Below are 17,957 nucleotides of genomic sequence, written 5' to 3'. Positions count from 1 at the left end.
CAGTCAGGTTGCACCAATGTTAACCACCAACAGAATTTGGCTCTGCATGATCAATCAGGATCAATACTTCCTCACCTCAAACCTATTCCTAAAATTTTAACAGTCTCTCTCTCTCTCAGTATTTATATGGTCCCCAAGACGATAGTGTACAAACGCCTCTCCAGCGTGCCTGGCTTGGTTCTTACCCATTTCCTGAAACCCGTTTACTCAAACGCAGAGTCAAAGTCAACACCAGCACTGGAATAAATCCTGCTAGAATTGGATGTTGCACATTATTTTAAAAATGGGCTAAAAACAGAGTTAGGAAAGGAAAGCCCGTAACTTATGCGATGGAGGAGAAGGAATTGAATGAAATAAAACCAGCAGGGGCAATTCCAAAAAACTGGCGCAACATTAATCAAACAAAATCATAATGGGACAGGTTGCCATGTTAATAATGCAACTACTTGTTCTGTACGGTGGTTAGAACCAGCTTATTGTAGTAATTGAGGCCAAGGAACAGTTTTATCATTTGGAGGTGCCACCCGGAGATTTTAGCTGCATTTGCTATCACAAAAACTTCGACATACCATGTATTATTTCACCAACACACTCCTCATTCCACCTTCGAAAGGATGGCCAGGAAGGCACAACGACAAGGAGTAGCACAAACAGGACAAGGCTTAAACAGGCTTGTTCTGAATTTTCCTCCCTGTCACCCTGAAGCAATGCACATTTCTTCTTTTTTAAAATCTCTGCTTGTTATCTAAGCTATCGAGGCACTTTAACATGGACATCATCTTGGAAACTGTGAGCACCTAGCTACTACATTTGTGGATGCAACAGAAATACCTAGGACAGATAAGATAATATGTATCTTGACTGTACCTAGTAGCCAAATTACGCTGTCAGTTACACAGATGTAAATCAAGGTAACTTCACTGGCTTTAATGGAGTTTCTCAAGACTTACCCTTGATATTGGTGAACATCTAAAGTCTAAGTTAGGCTGTGCAGTTTCCTCTCACTTGCTTTCCATATGGGAACAAAATGGCTTCAATTTACAGCCTGGAACTTCTGCACTGCTTGGCATGGCTGTGACTACAAATATGTAAAAAATCAAAAAGTTTTAAAATGAATGAAAACGGACTTTGCCAGTGTGTCACACGCACCAACTCAATTATCTGGAAGTGAATGTGCATTAGTTAATGTGTCTTTCTAAAATTTCAACAGCACTGTTGAGTAGTAATAAGAACTTGTAAGGCTGAGTTGGTATGTTTTGGCTTGCTGGGTTTTTTTAAACCAATCGTGATCTGGCATTTTCCAACCCAATAAGTACCCAGGGATCAGTGTGCAAGGGCTCTCAAATGAAGGATGAATTTTATATTCGTCACTTTTCCATACATAAGATTTCAGAACAGTAGGATATATTCAGCACTCTCTCTAAAATAAGATTTCTCTTTTAATGAAATGGAGTAACGTTTTCACAGAATATTTCTGGTTTGTGCCCCATATTTTATGTAATTTTCTAAAAAAGCCAGTGCTGAAAGAAACCCTTAATTGTAGATTAGTTAAGTTTTATAGTCAATGAAGCAGCTTCCGTCCCCTCAAGACAGACAGCTGTCTCCAAACTCAGGCTTTCAGGATCTCACATGAATAAACAATGAAGCACTCAAAGGCCTGTCCTTGAAGATGTTTGGCTGGCAGTAGTTTAGTCAAGTGCTGAATCTAATAAATGATTGATAACTGAAACTGCCCTACCATATCCATTCTTTATTTTCTGTACAGAACAGAGCTGAACTCCAGCTACAGAATCCGGATCCACCTTTTGAATGCCTCAAAGTCTGGTGGAGGTTCATATCTGAGAAAGGTACATAAATAAAAAAAGGGCTATTTGCAAAATTCAAACCACAGTTCAGGCTGCAAACCCTTCCAAGCGCTGGGGGTTCGTCCTACAGAACAAACCGAGGGCTCTCATCAACAGGAACTCTGAAATTCAGGAACAAAATTCTACATTGGACTAAGTATGGAGCAGCCCATATCAATGGTCAACACTGGTCCATTCTTTCCCTAGGACAGTGGTTTTCAAACTGTGGGTCACGACCCAGCACTGGGTCGCGGCGGCTCTGGTCAGCACCGCCGACCGGGCAGTTAAAGGTCCCATCGGCGGTGCTGCCCGGCTAAGGCAGGCTAGTCCCTACCTGTTCTGACACCGCACTGCACTCCGGAAGCAGCCAGCAGCCGGTCCGGCTCTTAGGCGGTGAGGCTATGGGGCTCTGTGTACTGCCCCCACCCTCAGCACCGGCTCCGCACTGGTTCCTGTCCAATGGGAGCTGAGGGGGCATTGCCCGTGCGGAGCCGCTTGCGCGCCTCTGACTAGGAGCCGGACCTGCTGCTGGCTGCTTCCGGGGCGCAGCGTGGTCCGCGATGCCAGGACAGGCAGGAAGCCTGCCTCTGCACCCCTGCTGCGCTGCTGACTGGGAGCCGCCCGAGACAAACCCATGCCCCAACCCCAGGCCCCAATCCCCTGACCCAGCCCTAAGCCCCCCCCCAAATCCAGAACCCCTTCCTGCACCCCAAACCCCGCATCCCCGACCCCACCCTAGAGCCTGCACCCCCAGCCCAGAGCTCTGATCCCCTCCCACACTCAAACCCCATGCCCCAGCCCAGAGCCCCAGCCCACACCCTGAACCCCTCATTCCCGGACCCACCCCACAGCCCTCACCCCCACACCCCAACCCTCTGCCCCAGCCCTGAGCCCCTCCCACAACCCAAACTCCTCATCCCCAGCTCCTTTGTGTCACAGGCATCAACAATTTTCTTCAACTGGGTCGCCAGAAAAAAAGTTTGAAAACCACTGCTCTAGGGTCTTCACTCTTGCCAACCACTTTTGGAGACCACATTACATTCAAGTAAAGTGTTTTTGCATTAATAATACATTACCAATGACTGAGAAGCAAAAAAAACCTTTCCCTTATTCCTATTATGTCAATAAAACATCCAGCACTTTTGACTGTTCTTCATAAATCATTTGGGTAGCATCATCCAGCTAATTAACTTCATCTATCAAAGACTGGTGGATAATAAAACTAATCTAAATCAAGGTTTGAGCTGGGACAGGGCGCAGGGTTGGAATGAAAGACAGAGAAATGCCATTTTTAATACGAAGAATTACAGTTCCCATGTTCGCAAAAAGGAAAGGAGTACTTGTGGCACCTTAGGGATGAGTATAAAAATATTGCTCGGGCATGCAGGAGTGAAATCAGGATGGCCAAATCACACCTGGAGTTGCAGCTAGCAAAAGATGTTAAGAGTAACAAGAAGGGTTTCTTCAGGTATGTTAGCAACAAGAAGAAAGTCAAGGAAAGTGTGGGCCCCTTTCTGAATGAGGGAGGCAACCTAGTGACAGAGGATGTGGAAAAAGCTAATGTACTCAATGCTTTTTTTGTCTCTGTCTTCACGAACAAGGTCAGCTCCCAGACTACTGCACTGGGCAGCACAGCATGGGGAGTAGGTGGCCAGCCCTCTGTGGAGAAAGAAGTGGTTTGGGACTATTTAGAAAAGCTGGACGTGCACAAGTCCATGGGGCCGGATGCGCTGCATCCAAGAGTGCTAAAGGAGTTGGCAGATGTGATTGCAGAGCCATTGGCCATTATCTTTGAAAACTCATGGCGATCAGGGGAGGTCCCGAACGACTGGAAAAAAGCTAATGTAGTGCCCATCTTTAAAAAAGGGAAGAAGGAGGATCTGGGGAACTACAGGCCAGTCAGCCTCACCTCAGTCCCTGGAAAAATCATGGAGCAGGTCCTCAAGGAATCAATTCTGAAGCACTTAGAGGAGAGGAAAGTGATCAGGAACAATCAGCATGGATTCACCAAGGGCAAGTCATGCCTGACTAATCTAATTGCCTTCTATGACGAGATAACTGGTTCTGTGGATGAAGGGAAAGCAGTGGATGTATTGTTTCTTGACTTTAGCAAAGCTTTTGACATGGTCTCCCACAGTATTCTTGCCAGCAAGTTAAAGAAGTATGGGCTGGATGAATGGACTATAAGATGAATAGAAAGTTGGCTAGATTGTCGGGCTCAATGGGTAGTGATCAATGGCTCCATGTCTAGTTGGCAGCCGGTATCAAGTGGAGTGCCCCAAGGGTCGGTCCTGGGGCCGGTTTTGTTCAATATCTTCATAAATGATCTGGAGGATGGTGTGGATTGCACTCTCAGCAAATTTGCGGATGATACTAAACTGGGAGGAGTGGTAGATACGCTGGAGGGGAGGGATAGGATACAGAAGGACCTAGACCAATTGGAAGATTGGGCCAAAAGGAATCTGATGAGGTTCAATAAGGATAAGTGCAGGGTCCTGCACTTAGGACGGAAGAACCCAATGCACAGCTACAGACTAGGGACCGAATGGCTAGGCAGCAGTTCTGCAGAAAAGGACCTAGGGGTGACAGTGGACGAGAAGCTGGATATGAGACAGCAGTGTGCCCTTGTTGCCAAGAAGGCCAATGGCATTTTGGGATGTATAAGTAGGGGCATAGCGAGCAGATCGAGGGACGTGATCGTTCCCCTCTATTCGACATTGGTGAGGCCTCATCTGGAGTACTGTGTGCAGTTTTGGGCCCCACACTTCAAGAAGGATGTGGATAAATTGGAGAGAGTCCAGCGAAGGGCAACAAAAATGATTAGGGGTCTGGAACACATGAGTTATGAGGAGAGGCTGAGGGAGCTGGGATTGTTTAGCCTGCAGAAGAGAAGAATGAGGGGGGATTTGATAGCTGCTTTCAACTACCTGAAAGGGGGTTCCAAAGAGGATGGCTCTAGACTGTTCTCAATGGTAGCAGATGACAGAACGAGGAGTAATGGTCTCAAGTTGCAGTGGGGGAGGTTTAGATTGGATATTAGGAAAAACTTTTTCACTAAGAGGGTGGTGAAACACTGGAATGCGTTACCTAGGGAGGTGGTAGAATCTCCTTCCTTAGAGGTTTTTAAGGTCAGGCTTGACAAAGCCCTGGCTGGGATGATTTAACTGGGAATTGGTCCTGCTTCGAGCAGGGGGTTGGACTAGATGACCTTCTGGGGTCCCTTCCAACCCTGATATTCTATGATTCTATGATTCTATGGGAGGAGTGGTAGATACGCTGGAGGGCAGGGATAGGATACAGAGGGACCTAGACAAATTGGAGGATTGGGCCAAAAGAAATCTGATGAGGTTCAATAAGGATAAGTGCAGGGTCCTGCACTTAGGACGGAAGAACCCAATGCACCGCTACAGACTAGGGACCAAATGGCTCGGAGTTCTGCAGTTCTGCAGAAAAGGACCTAGGGGTTACAGTGGATGAGAAGCTGGATATGAGTCAACAGTGTGCCCTTGTTGCCAAGAAGGCCAATGGCATTTTGGGATGTATAAGTAGGGGCATTGCCAGCAGATCAAGGGATGCGATCGTTCCCCTCTATTCGACACTGGTGAGGCCTCATCTGGAGTACTGTGTCCAGTTTTGGGCCCCACACTACAAGAAGGATATGGAAAAACTGAAAAGAGTCCAGCAGAGGACAACAAAAATGATTAGGGGACTGGAACACATGACTTATGAGGAGAGGCTGAGGGAACTGGGGATGTTTAGTCTATGGAAGAGAAGAATGAGGGGGGATTTGATAGCTGCTTTCAACTACCTGAAAGGGGATTCCAAAGAGGATGGCTCTAGACTGTTCTCAGTGGTAGCAGATGACTGAACAAGGAGTAATGGTCTCAAGTTGCAGTGGGGGAGATTTAGGTTGGATATTAGGAAAAACTTTTTCTCTAGGAGGGTGGTGAAACACTGGAATGGGTTACCTAGGGAGGTGGTGGAATCTCTTTCCTTAGAAGTTTTTAAGGTCAGGCTTGACAAAGCCCTGGCTGGGATGATTTAATTGGGGATCGGTCCTGCTTTGAGCAGGGGGTTGGACTAGATGACCTCCTGAGGTCCCTTTCAACCCTGATATTCTATGATTCTTAGAGACTAACTAACTAAGTTCCCATGTTAGACACAAACACACAAAGTCAGGAATCAAGAGGAAACCCAATTACAAGATATTAAACACAAGGCAAAACAGCTCAGCCTCTGCCATGCACACCCCAACCAGCGTAACTCAACCAGACACGCTGCACTATCATTCCTATGTCTCCTAACTCTGCTGAGCCACCAGCCCTCACCCCAGCCACCAGCTGCTGATGGTAACATCATGACACTGTAAATATACAGTTTAATTCAACCTAAAGCAAAAGCTGTAGCATTCGGGATGTACCCCACACACATATCATATCAGCAGGTTTACCCAAACCCAAGGCCAGGGAGGGGAAACTCAGTGAATTAGTGTAATGGCAGTACAAAGAAAGTCTTTAGGAAAACTGGTGCATAGGAACTATAGAAAAAAACATGAAATGAATACATTGATCACTGACAGGAAAAGAGTAAACGCCTGTTTCCGTCATCTTACAGTAACATTATGCATTAAAATCTCTATACTTTGATCAGTGAAAGCATTAATTATCATGTCCATCAGGAAAATTGTTATTGTCAAACTGCCTTTTACCATGCTAATGAATATCCAGTTTTTCATGTAAAGATAGATAGATAGATAGATAGATAGATAGATAGATAGATAGATAGATAGATAGATAGATAGATAGATAGATAGATAGATAGATAGATCTCTTGCTTTAATAAGTCATTTTACAGATAATTGCTTAGAAAATCTAATTTTAAAATTTCTAGCTCTGTAAGTGAATCAATTATGCAATAAAATAGCATGTTACTTAAATGGCTAGACATAATTTAATATTTGAGGAACGATTTTAAAGGACCCCAACATTTCATAAAGTCTCAATGTAAGTGGAATTTATCTGTGTTTCCCACTTACATTGTTGGGAGCCATGGGGCTGAATCTGTTTGAACATAGAGGAGAAAGTATCATTATAATGAGGGTTCCTCCTTCCCCTCTAGTTTTATGCCTGTGTGGATTTTAGGGTCTGGAGGGGTAAAATCCAAGCATATGGCCATCCGTGCCTCCTCTAGCCTGAATCAGCTCTTTTGGTTAACTGCCGTCTAGAATGCAACATTCAGCTTCTTCCAGTCACCAGCTGGGAGCTGGCATCATGACATCACCTATTCTCTCTCTGGTCTTTTAGTGGTAGATTCTCACCCACAGGATTTTAATAGCTTCAAATGGATGGTTAGAAAAAGACTAACGGAATCACCTTGGGACAAAGGCATTAGAGACTCAGAACTAGCATGTCGCTCCCTACACCATGGCTATGTGTATCGGTGGCTCGCCGGCTAGAACGCTGACCAGTCTCACATACAACTCAGTCCCTTGTCATCATTTTTCAGCCGTCCCAGACATTTTGCATTGATTGCCTTTAGCATTATCATCACTATCACGGTATTACAGTTAGCTCGGCTCGTCTTTCAAATCTAAAGTCACCGGGTGTAAGTCCAGAGGAGAGCACCAGATCATCCAGCCTGGCTTCCTGGGAGGCCCAGGCCACCGCCACCCACATGCTAAACCCAACACCCAAAACGAGGCCCAAGTATCCCAGGCCACCGGAGAGCAGACTGATGTGCCACAGGCAGCGAACGGGATGGACCGAGCTTCACCAGTGCCCAAGCCCCTGCCATGGCAGGGAAAGGATGATGTGAGATGCACCCAAATGATCCTGGCAAGTGACCCGCACCCACACACTGCAGAGGAAGGAGAGGAACCTCCAAGGTCCCAGCCAGTCTGGCCTGGGGGACAATTCCTACCCAACCTCACTTACAGCGATGAGTTAAACCCTGTGCATGTGAGCACCAACCAGCCAGCCAAGCACCTGAGCGAGGGAGAGAGAGAGAGAGAGAGAGAGAAAATACTCGGTGCCCCCTCAGAGCCCTCGCCCCCCCGGCCAATGTCCTGTCTCCAGCCTCGGCCGGCCCTGATGCTTCAGTGGAAGTTGATTAAAAAAACCCCAAACAGAACACATTGGGTTGGGAGAGGAGAATCCCTTCTGACCCCTGAAACGCGAAGGCATGAGCTTTTAGCAACATAAACCAAAGCAAGCCCCAGGGCTGCCCCGAGTCATACTCAGCCCTTCCATACACTAGCGCTCAGCCATTGCCCTGCTCTCTCAAAGGCAAGATAGAGACGTGCACGCCGAAGAATGCGTGTGACAATGGCAGAGTCAGAGCAGGGCACTGGTTTTGGACCGGAAGTCTATTTACCAAAATATGCACTTTCAAGTCAACCGAAACTATTTGTGAATTTGGGCTGATTCAGCAACCAGCTTGGACTGAAAAAATATATATATTTGAAACAGAAGAGAGTTTCATTTTGAAAATGTCAAAATGAAACGTTTCAACTTTTCATTTTGACACGTTTCATTTTGAAAATTAGCTAGATTTATTTTTTTAAAGAAGAGATTTTTTTTATTTTTTACCCAAACCAGAATTATTTGGGGTTTTCATTTCAGCAGAAAAAAATGTGAAAAATTTCCATTTTGGGTCAGCCTGAAGTGATTCTTTTCTTTTTTTTTTTTGATTTTTCAGTGAGGCCACTGAGCTGAAAAGTCAATGATTCACTCAGCGGTAAATAGAGAAAGAGTCCTTTGCACTTCCTTAGTGCCTCCCACCTGAAAATCTCAGAGTCTTTCCACATGCTACTGAATTTAACTTTGCAATGCCCCACTGAGGTCGGGAAACATTATCCCATTATACCTAGCTAGGGAAACCGAGGTCAGAGGTGTTAGTATCCCCTTTCCAGACTTGGAGGTCTAAGCAAACAGTCTGCTTTTCATTGGTGCTGGGACCTCACTAGGAAGTGCTCAGCACATTGGAAAATCAGACCATTTATGATGCCAAAACAGGGCGTTAAGGGCCAAACTCCAGACAAACAAGTTTAATACTGTTGGCCTGAGGAACGTGTCCCAACTCACCGGGCAGATTTGTAGCAATGAAGGCGAGAGAATCCAGCTCTCCCCACTACCAGAGAACATCTCCCCTCAAGAAAGCATTCAGGTACTTGCTGTGCAGTTTTACATATCACCCTGCCCAAAAACAGGCTCCCCCACCAGCCCCACCTCCACAGCAGGGAAGAAAGCAGAAATATTCTAGAGTGGCTGAATCTTTTGTGAATCTCCATGATCATTTACACCATTCCTTTATGCATAGCTGTTTCTATAGCCATAAACCAAACATACCTTAGGATAACACAGCGTCTAACGGCCTTTGCCCACACTCTTTCACCAGTTAGAATCCCTGTTGCCTTTTGCTATTAGTGTATAAAGCAATGCAATTATGAAGGGTGTACAGCAATGCAAAGAACCCCATGTTTTCATTGTGTAGCGCTTGCCCCACACAGCTCTCTCTGCATCGCTGGTGGACGCGGTTTCCTTTGTGGTGGTTTGTCCAGCGTTAGACTGTAAGCTGTTCACGGCAAGGAACAGACACACCCTTTATGTATCTACAAAGCACTTAATATCCAGGGGCAGCGGTATACAGAAAAACACTGGGCGCCAAGGACAGCTCAGAACACTTCAAAGGGACAGACAGGGCAAAGATGGCTTGATAGCACCGTACCATTCCCCAGCCCTGGGGTAGGTGCCCATGATGGCAGTCAGAGGAGAGCAGGGTGCAGGGAAGGTCAGGATGTCCCCCCTTTCCCATGGCCAAGCCCTTCGTGCTGGCTATGGGAGGGCACTGCAGTCGACTACAGCAGCTCCAAAGATCCTCCCGTGAGCAGGTCCATCAGCTTTCTACCAGCAGAGCAGCACCAGGGGAAGGCCCAGGTACTCTACACCCGTGCTTAGGGCCGCACATCCTGGAGTCACATCAGCACCGCAGAATCACAGCTGCCATGCAAACAGTAAAAGCCAGTTTCTAGTCTTTATGGTTGCAAAGAAAAGCTTGAAGTGTGACTCAAGTGTCACCGATGCAGCACCATCTGCCTGACTCTGCAGGCAGCCGGAGACAATCACTCTGAGGGGGTGACTTGTCCCACATATCTCACTGGGCAGGTACTGCTCTGGGGGGGCCCACCAGCCCCACCTCAGTAGGGAACTGTGTGGGGCAGATGGAGAAGAGCACCGCAGGTTCCCCCACAAGCAGATATACCCCAAATGCTGGGGGGAATCCAGAGGCTTCCCTGCTGCCCGTCTGGGCATGGTGCTACTCCTCCTGTGGAAAGGCGGGCCCTGCTGCTGTTCCTGGTAGAAAGCCGTGGGGCCCGTGCCACTCTTCCTGTGCCTTGGGGAGGGAAGGGACCCCCAGCCACCAGCACTGCCAGCAGGACCCTGGCAGAGCGACAGGGAGCCCTGTGTTGGAGTGCTCCGCAGGCACCAGAGTGTCTTCTTGGGGTCCTGGCTGCCCTAAAGCACTGGCCAGTGGACAGGATCCAAACCTGCAAAGAGCCATTTGCCCCTATGCTGTGCCTCAGGCTCTGGGAAAGACTGCCAAGCCACGAGGAGACTGCCCTGCCTTCCTCCCCTCACCACGGGCATTGGAAGGGAGGGTCTGTCCTACCACCCCTAACTGCACAGATAGAAAGACAAAAGGCAAAGAGAGACCCCAGCACCATGGGTCTAACCCTGCAGGGCTAACTCAGTGCAGACTCCCAGGGGGGTTAGAATGCCAGGTCGCTTGTCTCTTGACTGGCTGTTTCCTTTCCAAACCGTGAAGTCTCACAGTACCAGGTGCTGTGCTTGCCATCTTTTTGGACTGAGACCGAAGAATCTGGCAAGCCACCAGTATCCTTTCACCTCCCCATTAACTCCTGTTAGCGCCGGCAAAGCTCTGCTATTGGGATGCCAGGAACGGCGTCACTTTCTATTGTGTCCGAGAGGATCTGCTGCCGGGAAGGGATGGAGAGGAGGAGGATCAGGTAGCAAAGAAAAAAACAAAATTCTCGTCCACTTTGCTGAGTATTGCACAATCCCCCCCTCCCCTTTGTCTAATTAACTCGATGTGACAAAAAATACTCTCTCATTTCCCCCACTGGAATGTGCTAGAAAAGCAGCCATGCAAAAACTAACAGAATCAGACAAAGAAGCCAAAATCTACATTTAAGGCTAGGTGGAGCCTTTGGGCTCAGGCCTGAGGCAGAGGCCGTAGGTGGCTGCACCACTCCACAAGTCACGCTTACTCCTGCCTTGTCATGCATGAGAAATTTGTCACCTTTTTTGAGGGTGCAACTTATTTCCCCACCTGATGCCTGGACAGCTCAGCTGGCTGGTGCATTTAGGGGCGGAGTCAAGTCATGCCCTGCCCCACCCTGCCCACTTACTCACAAGGACGGGTACCACGGGTGTGCAGGGCCCCCACACCCAGAACTCCCCTGTGAGCAGCCCACACACAGTGTATTAGGTGGGGAGCAGCCCACACTTCATAGAATATCAGGGTTGGAAGGGACCCCAGAAGGTCATCTAGTCCAACTTCCACTTACTACTCCCCTGTGCAGGCACATTTGGGCTGGGGACTGAATGTCAGTCTCCAGTCACTGCAGGAAGAGTCTGACTGAAGAGTATGGCTGCTCTGAGCACTTCCAGATCCCAACAGGAATCCGCAAAAGTGGAGGGCCATCAGCGAAGCATCAGGTACAAGCCACATGCCAAGACATGCCACGCTGATGCTACTGCTGGTCTGGTGTCACAAATCCTAGACTTCGGGTCAGGAGACTTCGGTCTGATCTCTAGGGGCAGCTGAGTTCAGGGACTGGACAGGTGGTTTTCTACACACCCTGTTCTAATATAGGATTATTATGAATGATGACTTTAATCAGTCCAGCGCACGTTCTCTCTCAGGCCTGTAGAGCACTGGATTTGAATGTATGCTCCCTACAATCACCACTGGTAGGTGCAGGGGAAATGGAGCAGTGTAAGACAGAAGATGACATCAGAAAGGCATCACCACCAGGAGAACATGAACAGTGATATGATGATCACAACACTCAGGACCTTACATGTGGAGGTTTACTTGCAAATGGAAAATAAAATGTAAATGAGTCACTTATTCAGGGCAAATGTATTTAGGATCAGACAAAAGACTACGGACGCAATGGACTGTGTGTATATTCTCTCTGGGTAGTAATCCTGGGCCATGCCTTACCACATACAGATACACAAAAGGCTCTTTCCCGTGTTGGACTTGTGTACATTAGGCTGCTCCTGCTTCCATAGATATCAAGGGGATTTTGGCCAATGACTTCAGTGAGAGCAGGATCAGGCCCCTACACTGACCAGACATCCAGCTTCTTTGGAACGTCTCCATTGAGACATCAAGGTTCCTTTTTTCCTTAAACTTCTCTCTGCTTTGGACCCGTCCACTTCTACAGGTTTGGTTTCTGGTGGGTTGACTCTGCCTGGGCTTCCTTTTACAAGGAAAACTAAACCCCGGGAGCCTCAGTTTCCTCAGCATTGAAGATTCTAGTAAGAGGAACCTGCCACCAGTTTTCTGCAAAAACGTAAGGCTGCCCTGACTAGCCACCCCATGTGACCCCTTCACTGACATCACCAGCCCCTGGGACTCTGATGGCAATAAAGCACGTCTTGCAAATTTACAAGCCCGAGCAACAGCGGCCAGATGGCATTTCCTGCTCAGGTGGCTCTTTTCTCCAAAGCCAAGGGGTGACGGTGTTCCTATGGACGTGTCTGCGCTAGAATGGAGTTCAGTAATCCTGTGTCAGGCGGGAGGAAGCACAAGGAAGATGCGCCCTGTTTTGCAGTTATTACCATTCCACCCTCAGTTATGTTAGGTCCGTCAGAAATCCCACAGAGAGCCACCAGTCTGTTGTTGTACTGCATGACAATGCAGAGTCTGTGCTCTTTTTAAGACACAGGCTCTTCCTTTCTCCATCAAACACGTACACAAACCGCACACACACAAGGGGCCCGGGGGCCACGCATCAGTCACTCACAACATAATGGGGCAGTTCAGTAACTGAGCTTCCTGGACTGTTTGAGTTTCCAATCTAATCAGATCTCGGCAGGTTATTTTAAAAACCCAAAACAACCACACTTACCTGTGCTCAACCCCTGGGAATGCTACTGCTCACCGGGAATGGCATTTTATAGGACATGCTGCCTCTGTGTGACTGAAATAGCTGCCTGCCTTAGCCGGCATGTGACCAAATAGTTCCACCCAGCAGAGCGACAGCCCTGATTGACAAGACAGTTATCAAAATAAAACGGGGGATTAAATATAGCTAGTTCAGGTCTGGGTAAGGCATGGAGTATTGTGTTATACCAGTCTACACCATTTCCCTTCAATTCATACACTCCATATTCTTGCTCTTGTCCTATGCCTATCAAGCAAAGCAGTCCCCAGCCCTGGGTTACCGAGAGGAGCGGAGATGGCCTCCAGCCTTCTCCTTAGGCAGAGGGGCATGGCATCAACATTTCATTAGTAATAAATATTTCGCGATGGAGAGTTCAGGTACCAGTTGACCGTGCGTGTAGGCAGAGAGGCCATGTGTGCACCTCTGGAGAGAGACACAGGCCTGGGGCGAATGACTGGGGGTGGATGATATGTAAGGGGGGCCAGAAAGAACAGGAGGACGTGCGGCACCTTAGAGACTAGCAAAGGGGGGGGATGTAGCCAGCTAAGGAGGCTCTGATGACACACCGGGTCCGGGCGGAGTGGGTTCACTGGCACGGCACTCACTGCACTCCCCAAATCCCTCAGCCTGGTCCGATGTGCCCCGCTTGCAGCGGCAGCAGGCGGGGGACCCAGCCCTGCCGCTCCCCGCAGGAAGCCGGAGGGCTTGGGGGTCTCACTCTGCTGATCACCCGCCTGCAGCTATCAGCGCCCCCCGCCGCTGTCTGGCAACAAGCCCCCGAGTCACCACCTACATCGTCAGCGTGAAGAGCGCAGAGCAGCGGCCAACGCCTGTCTCAGCCGGGGGAGAAACCCCCCACGCTCCCCCAGCCAGCCAAGGGGCCAGAAAGCGCGGCTACGAAGGAGGCGCCTTCCCCGGCCCCGGCCCCGGCCCCGCCATCTCCATCACCGCCCGGGCAGCCGGCGGCCGACCCAGCACGATGCCCCCGCCCGGCCCCGGGCACCTACCTTTGCCTTCCATTGCGGACCCTGGCGAGCGTCGGCAAGTTTAAGAAGTTGCCGGCGATGCGCCGCTCGCGATGCGTCCTCTCCAGCAAAGAGCGAAAGCCCAGCCGGGGGTGGGGGGGGGGCCGCCTCCTCTGCCCGCTCCGCCTTTGGGGGCAGGATTTCCGGCACCCCGGAGCTGCCGTCACCCCCCGGAGCAGACGGAGTCAGCGGGGGCCCGGCGGGGCGCGGCTGGAGCCGGGCTCGGCGCCGGGAGAGGGAGCGGGGCGCGGCGGGGGGGTCCCCCGGGTCTGGGCGCCGCCGCCCGGCGCTGTCCTCGCGTGCGGTGCTGCGGGCGCCGGGCTCAGGCCGGCCCGCTCGGCTGGATGCAGGGCAGATGTGCCTGGGAGCCGGCGCGCATGCCCAAGCCCCCCCCCCCCGCCCCCCCAAAAAACGCATCCACAGCTCCCCCCACCGTGGTCCCTGCTGAAAAGCAAAGCCGTAGCGCTTGGTGACGGAGCTACTCTGCTAAAAATAAAGACCGGACTGGATGCTCCCTGCGAGCCCCCCCCCCAAAAAGCGGGCTGGACTGTACATCACTCTCAGCGGAGAGGGGGCCCTGGGGTTGCCAGGCTGCTGGTAATTGCTGCTCTTCTGCTGGAGGATTAGGCAGGGTGTCTCGAGTCAGCATTTTCATTTTCTGGGATTCAGATTTTCCTCTGATTGCTACCTTGTCAGTTCACCTCTGGCGCCCCATAACCAGCGCATACCACGTGGCAGCCTCTCCCCCCTGTCCAGCAAACAGAGCAGATGCCAGGGTGGTCTTGTATTATTATTAGGTCATCAAAACCAAATCACTTGCATGCAACACAGACAGCCACTTCTTTCTTAGTAGGTTTCAGAGTAACAGCCCTGTTAGTCTGCCTTCGCAAAAAGAAAAGGAGGACTTATGGCACCTTAGAGACTAACCAATTTATTTGAGCAGAAGCTTTCCTGAGCTACAGCAAAGGATCTGAATGAGTCCCTGCACACAAAAGTTTAAGAGTTGCATGCAAAAAAAATATATATATATATACAAAAAAATCTGATGTACATGTGCAAGATAGGGCTCTGTGGATGTAAATGTAAGAATATGCAAAACCCTGGCTTATGCATGACCTTCTTTCAACATATAGGTTGTACGCATGTGCAATTCTGTACAGGGGTTTTAAAAAGAAAATTGGACCAGAACATTCACTGGTTTCAGAGTAACAGCCGTGTTAGTCTATATTTGCAAAAAGAAAAGGAGGACTTGTGTGTATAAAAAGATCTTCTACACTTTCCACCCGTGCATCCGAGGAAGCGAGCGGCAGCTCACGAAAGCTCACGCTCAAATAAATTTTGTTAGTCTCTAAGGTGCCACAAGTAGAACATTCACTGAGGTTCAGCCCAGAAGGGGCCGTTATGATCAACTAATCTGGCCCTCTGCATGGCACAGACCAGAGTATTTCACCAAGTAATTCCTGGATCTAGCCTATGGCTTCTAGTTGAGCTGGAGCAGATCTCGCAGAAAGACATCCAACCTTCACCTGAAAACTCCAAGTGGTGGAGAACCCACCACAGCTCCAGAGAAGCTCTTCCGATGGTTAATTACCATCACTGTTAAAAATTGATACCTTATTTCTACTCTGAATGTATCTAACTTCAGCATCCAACCATTGGATCATGCTCCATCTTTGTCTGCTAAATGAAGGAGCCCTCTACTACTGGCAGAAGCATTCTCCCAGTGGAAATCCTTGTAGACTGTATCATATCACTTCAGCCTTCTCTTGGATAAACTGAATAGATTACGATCCATCCATTTCTCTAGGAGAATGGTTTTCCAGGCATTGACTCAGTCTTGTAACTTTTTGCTGAACCCTTTCCAATGTTTAAACTTTTTTTTTTTTGGAGGGGGGGGCGCATGGCCATTGGAACTGGACAGAATAGTCTAGAAATGATCTCACTCATGCTGTATACAGAAGCAACAGCACCTCCTTACTCCTAGTGGATAGCCCCTGCTTATCCTGGACATTCATCCAAGGGTCATGTTTGCCCTTTCAGCTCCAGCATTGCACTGGGTGCACATGTTCAGCTCGTTATCAGTCATGACCCCTAAGTCCTTTACAGAGTCACCGCTTTCCAGGAAACAGTCCCCCATCTTATAAGTGGGACCTACATTTGTTTTCCCTAGATGTCTAACCTTGTATTTGGCTATTAAAATGGATGGTGTTCAAGTGAACCCAGCTTGCCATGGGATCCAGATCACTCTTTAAAATTGACCTTGTCCTTATCAATGTTAACCACTCCACCAATTTTTGTGTCACCTGCAAACTTTACCAGCAATTATGTTCTTTTGGGCCAAGAACAGAGCCCATTGGATGGGGCTGACCCATTTAAAATTCCTTTTTCAGATCTACCAGTTAGCTAGTTTTTAGTCCATTTAATATGTTCTACCTTGATTTTGTATAGTGCTAATTTTTAAATTAAATTGTGGTGTGGTACTAGCCAAATGCCTTCCAGGAGTCTTAAGTAGATTATGTCAACACTGCTACTTTTATCAGCCAAGCTTGTGATTTCACCAAAAAGTGAAATCAATTTGGTTTCCTTTAATTGTTTACTCATTGAACCCAGATCACCTTTTCCATGAGTTTGCCCAGGATCAATGTCAGGCTAACCTGCCTATAGTTTCCTGGGTCATCCTGTTTACCTTTGAAATATTGACACAATAGTCGCTTCTTTTTCAAGTCCTCTCTGGACCTTTCCTATGGAAAAAATTACATCAAAGGCTCTGAGAGCTCCTCAGTACAGCTAGCTATTGAAAAAATTTCCTGTCCCAAATACTGACCGTTAAAATCTCAAAACTTTTCATTAACTGAAAATCCAAAACGTTTTCTGTTCAACTTCAAGTCAATCAGAATGTTTTATTTCAGTAATTACAAAACACGGTGTTTAAGATTTGATCTTTTTCTTTTTATTAGTCTTATTTTCAGTCTACATGTTCTAAAACCTTTGAATAAAAAGTTGTTTAGACTCAAAACCCCCCAAAAAATTATTTTGAAAATGTTGAAATGGGATGTTTTTGGCAATTTCTATATTTGTCTTCCCAATAATTTTCTGAGTCATGACATTTGTTGAAACTGAACCCACTTCAACAAACCAGCATTTGGGGGGCCAAAAAAAAAAGCCCCCTCATTTTTTAATCCCTTATTTTCAGGTCAAAAATTCCTGACCAGTTCTACACTTCAGTCAATTCTTTTAAAACTCTTGGGTTCAAGTTATTCAGTCCTGCAGATTTAAAAATGTTTAATTGTAGGAGTAGCTGTTTATCACTTTCCCTAGTTATCTTTACATGCATGCTTTTAGCAATAATGCTTAGTACTCCGATGCTATGGTAATGGACATCATGTATGTACCGAGGCAAATAGATAAATGGGTATGTTACACTGTCATAATAGTACATATTGATAATAAGTGAACATTAACCTGCACTTGAAGAATAAAGGCTCAGTTCAGGAAAGCATTTGAGCACATGCTTAAGTCTCATTGACTTAAATTTAAGCATCTGCTTAAGTGTTTTCCTGAACTGGGCTTAAATGAACTAAATACAGATTTTGTCCTGAAATGTGACCCATGTGGGAAGGGCCCCTCTGGAGCCCGAATGACTATAATAGAACTCTGCGAGGGAGTAAACATCTGGGCACAGATGCTCAGGTGGCGTACATTGTCATGGAGCTAGGACCTTTGACACCATTTGAGAATCTGGCCCCTGCCCATCACACTGTATTAACCATCTTTTTATTGTTATTATCTTCGTTCACTTTCTTTCTCATTTGCAAAATTCAGTCAGTCATTCACAATAGGGGTTGGCTACTTTCTTCTGCAGTAACATTTTAAGGTTCCATGTTTTGTCTT

At 47.8% G+C, this 17,957-nt stretch overlaps 1 protein-coding gene across 1 annotated transcript in view; it reads right to left on the bottom strand.

The window, feature by feature from the left end:
* The window catches only part of FGF12 (fibroblast growth factor 12), a 281,693-nt gene extending 267,296 nt beyond the window's left edge, over positions 1–14,397 (bottom strand). The window contains exon 1 of the mRNA XM_073359018.2: positions 14,049–14,397. Coding sequence (XP_073215119.1) covers positions 14,049–14,061 — 13 coding nt within the window. The 5' untranslated portion in view covers positions 14,062–14,397. The remainder of the gene's footprint in view (positions 1–14,048) is intronic.
* Between the last annotated feature and the right edge of the window lie 3,560 nt (positions 14,398–17,957).

This window comes from Lepidochelys kempii, chromosome 9, assembly GCF_965140285.1.
Source record: "Lepidochelys kempii isolate rLepKem1 chromosome 9, rLepKem1.hap1, whole genome shotgun sequence".
Classification (NCBI taxonomy): Eukaryota; Metazoa; Chordata; order Testudines; family Cheloniidae; genus Lepidochelys; species Lepidochelys kempii.
The sequence above is the reverse complement of the archived record's forward strand: the minus strand, read 5'-3'. Positions and strand labels throughout refer to the sequence as shown.